Source organism: Rhinolophus hipposideros (genome assembly GCF_964194185.1).
Source record: "Rhinolophus hipposideros genome assembly, chromosome: 23".
In the NCBI taxonomy this organism is placed as follows: Eukaryota; Metazoa; Chordata; class Mammalia; order Chiroptera; family Rhinolophidae; genus Rhinolophus; species Rhinolophus hipposideros.
This window is the reverse complement of record NC_138069.1, coordinates 14087245-14094933: the sequence shown is the minus strand read 5'-3', so window position 1 is coordinate 14094933 and position 7689 is coordinate 14087245. Positions and strand designations below refer to the sequence as shown.

At 46.5% G+C, this 7689-nt stretch overlaps 1 protein-coding gene across 2 annotated transcripts; it reads right to left on the bottom strand.

Moving 5' to 3' along the window:
• Window positions 1-1316: 1316 nt before the first annotated feature.
• On the bottom strand, window positions 1317-6202 carry WNT8A (Wnt family member 8A; the record flags this gene model as incomplete). 2 transcript variants are annotated; one of them, XM_081036062.1, is made up of 6 exons in its annotated part: window positions 1317-1373; window positions 1750-2229; window positions 3386-3528; window positions 4229-4354; window positions 5518-5656; window positions 5866-6024. In XM_081036062.1, the coding sequence occupies 6 exons, from the start codon at window positions 6022-6024 to the stop codon at window positions 1317-1319; spliced, it is 1104 nt and encodes a 367-aa protein (XP_080892188.1). The 2 variants fall into 2 exon arrangements, with proteins under 2 accessions (XP_080892188.1, XP_080892187.1); XM_081036061.1 differs by lacking the exon at window positions 1317-1373 and having other exon boundaries at window positions 1684-2229; window positions 5866-5899; window positions 5995-6202.
• Between the last annotated feature and the right edge of the window lie 1487 nt (window positions 6203-7689).

The window sequence follows — 7689 nt, the reverse complement described above, 5'->3', positions numbered from 1 at the left end:
TATTTTTTGGTGACAAAAATATTTATTGTTGCCAAAAGTAAAAATACAGAAAAACACAAAAAGAAAAATAAACCACTATTTTGATATTACCTGTTAACAAGTGTTTTTATATCGTTTAATACAAAATTGGGTTCATCCTGCACATGGTGTTTTGTAATAAACTTTATTCACTTAATTATGTCATGCATGTTTTTCATGTTACTAAATATTTCTCCAGATTATTATTTTAATGCTTAGTATTCCATTATAGGGGCCATAATATAACTAGTTTGCCCTACTGTTGAATATTTAAATTGTTTTCTCATTTAAAACATTAAGCTGAGAGCATTTCCCCACTCTTGGTGATCAGTCATTTTACTTGTTTATTCACATACCTAAAATACCTCCTCCCTGCAGGGTGCTCACAGAGGAGACACCCCCAAGGCTGAGATGCTCAGATTTAGGAGACCAGTGACTGTGCCCCCAGGCCTCTTTATGGAAAACTACTTCTCCCCCAAAGATCGCCAGTGGAAGGTGTAGAAGTGCAAATGAGGACGGTGGAATCCACAACTTTCCTGGTCTCTTGCCCTGGGGCCCAGGTCTTTGGTGTACAGACACCCCAGGAAGCCCAAGTTAAGAGAGTAAACACACTTTGAATATGGTTCAAGTTCAAAGGGCTCCCTTGTTTCTCAAGTTGCTTAGGTTGCATTAAAATAACACCTTCTAAATCTGGGAGTCTGGATTCTTTACCTATTGGCCAGTTCCTTGGTCTCAGTTTTATTATCTGTCAAACACTGATACCAAGGGGATTGGATAGTTCCAGTTTCTCCCTTAGCCTTGTGCATAGGGATACAAGAGCAGGGGTTCTTATTCCTTTTCTGATTCTAAGTTTTCCAAAGAGACAAATGAAAGCTCTCAGCCACGTATATATATTCTAGAAGCATTTATTGCAAAACAAAGTTGAGTTCCCAATCTGGGAAGATAACAAAATAGAGTCGTTTTACAGCTCTTTGGGAGAAAATCTCTCGGGGTTTGGGGAGGCTTGTCTGGATAAGTTGTAGTCACCTGTCCACTTACTGCGACCATTATCCCCTTTCCAGGGCTCCAGAGGTGGTTTCTGAGCTGGAAAAGTCCTCAAGTTATGTTGGGTCCTGGTTTCCCCAGGGTTGGGTGGGAAGAACCTCTAAAGTGCATACACTCAGGTGAAAAACCCAACACCCTAAAATCCTCCCAGGTACCTGGTCTCTGCCCCACTTATCTGCATGAACTTGTAAGCTGGTCTTTCTGGAGCCAGAGTAGGGGAAGCTTGCTCCTTCAGGAGCCTGGACAGAACTCTTTCACTTTTTGCTTCCATTCCCTCTGAGGCTCAGCAGCGCAGCTGGGTTAAACGTAGTCTGAAACTTACAGGTCCCTCTGGATATGGACACCAAACCACACAAGGCACAAAAGTACAGGCACAAAGACCAGGAAGTAACTTGTAGGAAGATGAAATGGGGTCTGCCCAAGTTAGGAAGCTCAGGCTCCAATTTCCGCTCTGTCAAGAATATGCTGTATAATCTTAGAGCTCAATTTCCCCACGTATGGCAGATATCAAGAAAATTACAGACCAACCCTGTGATTTTCCAATTGTTTTCAAATCTCCTCTCTCCAGGAGAGAAGCTGTGTCCCCCTCCATTGTCATGCAAGTGAGTTCGTGGGGCATTATCAGGTACTGCCCTTGCCCCTGGACCGAGGACTGCCTGGGGAGCGCGTGCAATAGTACTTGTTCACCACATGCCTACACTGGTCACACTTGACTGTACAGCACCACTGGAATTTACAGTTACAGCTACTGATGGCTTCCATTCTCTTCTCTTCCACCTGCAGGCCACAGTCCGTGCACAGGCGCCAGCAGCTGTGTCGTTCCCACCTGGATGTGTTGTGGCTGTTCTGCAGACACTCCCGACCCTCGGTGCCATAGATGCCCAGGCTGGAATTGCGGGTACAGTAATCTGGCGATTCCTCTAAAAAGATCAGCTCAGCCTCTACACTAGAAAGGAAGGCCTCAGTGGGTGCCCGGCTGCCCTCGGCACTATTCCCAGCCCGTAGCCGCCGCTTATCCAACTCGATTTTCAGTGCCCGGTCATACTTGGCCTTTAGGTAGTCTCCCATCTCCCGGAAGTCAGCCAGCTGCAGCCAACACGTCTGGATGCTGCAGCTCCCTGAGATGCCATGGCATTTGCAGGTCCTTTTCATGGTGGCTCTCACTGCCTTCACAGGGAGAGAACACATGAGAGAATGGTTGTGGGTAGGGAACACCAAAGGTTAGCCATTCAATGGAATACTTCAGAGGTGTGCTGCTTCACTTTGGAAGAGCATCAGAATTACTTGGGGAAGCCCATGCAAAATGTTTATTCCTGGACGCTGCTTCAGAGCTTCGCAATTAGAATGTTCAAGGATTTAAAGGCCTCAGTATTGGTGATTTTAGTGCCCCTGAGTGATTCTTAAGGAGAGCCAGACAAGTCCTGTAACAGTTACTGGAATCAGAAAACATAGGCTCCAACTTTCATCACTTGTTGAGCTTGTTTCTTTATCTGCCCAATTGGATCAAGAATGATCAAGAAAGTACTTTATAAATTGTAAAGAAAAAAGTGATCATAGGCACTCTTATTGTCTTGAAGCTCGGGGCTAGAGTATTTGTGGGGGTCTGGATTTGTGCTCTGGGCCCTCTCCCAGAGGGAAGAAAGCTCCTGGAGTTCGAACCCCTACCCCAAGGCAATTACCCATGGTTGTAATTTCCTTGGAAACTCTTACCCTTGTCCTGGGGAACCAGGACATGTAGGTATAGGTTCAAAGGGGAAATTCCTATGCTCTGACCTCTAAGTCCAATTTGCTTCCAGATCTGAGTTCGGAACACTTCAGGGATTGCCACCCCACCAGAAGTCTTAAGGGAAAATAGACCCTCTAGAGAAACCTAGATCAGTCCCAGTGCCTTGAAGCCCAGACTAACTTTAGGACAGGGGCTGCATAATAAGCCCCTGTTAATTTCCTAGAACACACAGTTGAAAGGGTTAAAAATTTAAGTCGCGGAAGCAAGGCTTTGATTTTGTATTATTCTGTGTTCTCAGAACTTGCCTGTGGAGGGGCCAGAGTACAAGGTTTAGTGGTAAGAGGACTAGACCAGAAGACCTGAGTTAATTTCCTGGCTCTGAATCTGATTAGTTATATTGCCTTGGCTAAGCCACTTGGCTCGGCCTTTACTGGCTTTGTCATCCAGAGAATGGGGTAGCCACCCCAGTCCTGCTGGGTGGTGTGAGGATGAAGCGTGGATATGAGACAGCTCGTGGTAAGTTGTGAAGGGCTGAACAGATGTGAGGCCATTGCCAGTACTGAGCCTGAAGGCTCACTGGCTGACTCCTATACCCACCAGCCTGCCTGCCCTGTTGTTGTGGAGATTCATCAGGGCTCTGGCATCCTTTCCCTTCTCCAGGCTGTCCACAAAGAGTTTGGAGATCTTTTCCCCAAATTCTACATTGTCGCTGCAGCCTCCCCAGATCCAGCCATGGCCTCCTACACATAAGGAAAGAATAAGTTCTACATATAGTTCCCTGCTAAGTCCCAGGAGAAGAAGTCACAGTCATCTTGGCTGACACAGCCAAGCCATCCCCAAGAACTGTGGCTGAAGGTAAGACAGGGAAATGGAGGTACTTGGTGTAGGTGGGGGGAGTCCTGCGCCCAAAGCCAACTCTCCACCCTTCAGGCACTTCCCAGCTCTAGGCAATTAGTCTCTATTCCCATAGTAAAAGTAGGCACACTGGGAATGGCCCAGATGATCTCAAAGGTTCCTGGCAGCTCGGAGTCTGGAATTCTGCACCATTATCCTACAAGTCTTGTTAGAGTCACCTCTTCCCTCATTAGTGACCAATCTGAATAAATCTCTTAGGTGACAAATCATTGAGTAGCTCTGGATTATGGACAAGCCATTCTAAGCCTGAAATAGGAGGGTTTGCTTTAAACTCTTTGGCTTCCTCATTCCTAGATGCCCTGTTGGTTTTAGGGCTCAGTGCTGCTTGCTGATCCTGGTATCAGGGACCCAGGCTCAAGTCTCAGGAGAGTTTCGGTCCAGGAGTTCCCACCCATGAGGTCGCTGTTGGAGTTCAGGAGTTTGAGGGAGCTGGAGCTGTGTCCCTCAGCATTTCCCTGGGAGATTTTGGCCTGCACTCAGTTCTGCTCCCTTCACCTTTTCCTCCCATCAGAGAGGCCAGCTTACCTGTTTTTCCATTTTTTGACTCATCACAGCCACAGTTTTCAAAGTCGCCCATGCTACAGTTCTTGGTGATGGTGTGCATGACCCCAGCGGAGCTGATGGCATGAATGAAGGAAGTCTCCCTAGTGGCTTTGGAGAGAAAAGGGGCACTGGAAACTTTGACCCTGATAACCCACAGCAGAGGCTATGGAAAAGCAGTCCTGTTTCTCTCCCCTTACCCCTGCCTTCTTTGGATTTAAGGGAATGCTCTTCCACTTGAGAGAACAGTACATATCTCCTTTACTTCATTCTTACTTCATTCGGGCACCCCTATGCTGCAGATGGAGAAAGTAAAACTCAGAGATAGAGTGATGAGAGCAAGGCCACTTGCCTCACCAACTGCGGTGTTGGGACCAGGACTCTCCTCCTGAAGCCCAGCCTGGGTCTTTCTCCATTAGCCACTGCTTTTGGTCCTCCGGCAGTGAGGACTCAGGGACATGAGGCTGTCTTAGGAAAGAGAGAAGGACCTTTTCTTCTTTCTGACATGAAGCTAGAGCCATGTAATAATTATAACGATCAGCGCTACCACTTACTGAGCTCGTATCTTATTAAACTGTTTGTAAACCTGTCCCATTTCATTTCCACATCTCCCCACTCTGTCTGTATACCCCATGGGGAGATATTTCTTTTTGTCCTCGTCTTCTTTACTTCTTCCCCCAACTCTTCTCAGGCAACTCTTTATTGTTCCTAACATAAGTGACTTTTATGCAATCTGTTATACATAGTTACAAACAGCTGCACAAGTACACACACACACACACACACACACACACACACACACACACACACACACACACCACCTGAGGCACAGCTCACTGGGATCTCCCAGCTTCTCTGCTGGGGTTTTATGAGAGCTGGGCAGATGGGAAACTCCCTCAGCAGCTGCAAACACAGAAGTTTTCCGCATTTTTATTTCATGCAAGTGAGCACATAAGTATGTACAAACACACAAATACAAGCATGCATTAAAAGTAGAATAATTATTCCATTTGTGTAGAAATATCTTTGTAGTCACCTCATTTAACCCTTATAATACTCCTGGTGAGCTAAATAGAGCTGGCCTTATTCACCAAATGACAAACGGGTTGAGAGAGGGGAAGTCAGTCACTCAAGTTCACACAGCCAGGAAGTGGCAGGTCAGCAGATCACTAGTAACGTTTTCATTTCACTGCGCACATACATGCTACACATACAACTTACTGCAAGCCCACCTTCATGCACATAGACCCCCTTGTACAGGTACACAAACTTACCACTTCTCAGCCTGTTGTGAGTGGAGAGCTGGAGAGCGTTTTCAGGGCAGTTCCAGCGTTCCCAAGCAAACTGGAACTTACACTCCTCAATGCCACTCTGGGCACCCAGGGCCACGCTGGTGGTGTAGGTCAGGTAGGCCTGGCAAAGGGAAAAGGGCTGTGAGCTTCAGCCCTGACTCCGGTGGGGGGACAAGGCAGGACGCAAATGGGTTAGCTCTCCATTAAGGAACAATTGTGGGTTCCTCTGGGTGGGGGACTTCTGGCACTGTTTCCCCTCCCCTCTTCCTTCCCCAAAAGAGTTCCCGTAGGAAACTATATGGGTAAAAACAGAAGCAGAAACCATCCTACCTTGGGACCTGTTATCAGGAAATTGTTCACTGACCTAACCAAAAAGAGAAAAAGTAAGGCAATGGTGAATAGGGATGAGATAATGGGGGCTTCCTTGGCAGGGAGTACGGGGTGGGGGAAAGGACTTACCAGGCAGAGGCACTGAAGGTGGCATAGCATATGCCCATAGTCACCCTGAGCATAAACAGGTCCCACATGGCACTGCCCACCCGTAGGGGACTCGATTCAACCCAGGGACAAGTCCAGAGGAAAAGTAAGAAGAGGGCAGTGTCTTTCTCAGTATTTATGTGGGAAAATTCTGAATGGCCAAGGGGGAAAAATCAACAGCTCTTCTCATTTGTCCCTCACTGGCCCGTCTGCAGGAGGAGCCTTTGCCCCAATGGGGGACCAGGGAGGAGGGACCCAGCCCAAAGCCTCAAGGAAAGCCCCGCCCTTCCCTGCCCCTGCAGCCTTTCTTGACTCCCAGGCTCACAGAGGGTCTGAAGTCTTCCCATCCCCTGGAGGTTTCTTTCCTCTCTAAGTCAGACTTAAGTCTCTTTCCTCCTGAGGACTTGTTTCCAGAATCTCATAGCCTGGAGCAGATGAGGCTCCTAACTGTGAAAGTAGATCACCCGTCCCTTAGAGCTACAGTGTCCTCATCTGACAACCAGACCCCATTCCTTGTCCTGCCTTCCTCCCTAAGGTGTTAATAACTCTATACTTTAGCCAAGTAAGCAAGTGCACTGTTCCTACCTCCTCCCTTGGTGATTGTAGAGTCATGGAATCATGGAACATAAAGCAGAAACACTTCAGAGGCCATCTCTGCAACAGTCTATCAAAGTAAGACTGTTCTAGCACATTCTACCAAAGTAAGTTCTGGTAAATTTCCTTCATTTCTAATAGGTTTATCATTTTGTGTTTGAGAGTTAGATCTCCAGTTTGATAGCTACTTGTACCTTTGGACCACCCAGGGCTATATTTGAAAAGACTGATGGCTTCCTTGTGATACCACTTTGTTGCAAGGACACCAGCTTCTTAGGCAGGAAACTGTCTTTTAGATTTAGTTTTTGAATGAATGAATGAGTGAATGAATGAATGAACAAATGAACAAATGAATGAACTTGTGGCCCCTAGTAGGGAACCCAGGCACCATTAGGTAGGATTGGAGACTACAGCGAAGGGGTGGAGATCTTCCCTGGTTGGTGAAGCTCTTTCCTAGAGCTGGGGAAGGCAGACTGGAGAGATTCTGAGGCAAGTACAAACAGAAAGTCACAATCCTCACTCATTACCCTGTGACCATGGATATCCAGATCACTTCTCAGCACCCCAAACCTGACTTGAATGAGAAAAAGGTCTCAGACATCTCCCCACCAAAGGAGTTCTGGGGCAAAGCAGTCCCCAGGCCTTTTTAGGGCAATACACTCAAAGGCCGGGTCAGGATTGGTTTCGGTCTGCAAACTGTTATCTTTCTGTGGCAAGATAAGTATGGAAATGGAAGTGTTTAGAAATTTTTATGGCAATTTGATGGAGTAATTTTAGATATGTTGAACTAATATTAAGAAATCTGGGCTCTTATTCTGTATGTCTTTTTTTTTTCCTGTTTCATTTTTCTAGTGAGATGGGTGCAAGTGTCACAAATGCAAAAAATGTCTTTAATGGACTAATGTCTTCATTCCAGTGATCTCTTCCTCTGCTTGCTTGTGGGCTTCTCTCTTTGGGAAAAAGAGGTGTCTAAGACTTGAGTCACTTGGGAAAAGCCCACTGAGTTTGCTTCAGTGGCTTTTTTCTGTTCCCTACGATTCCCAATCAGAATTTAATGTTTAACTTTTACTTCCTAAGACCGCA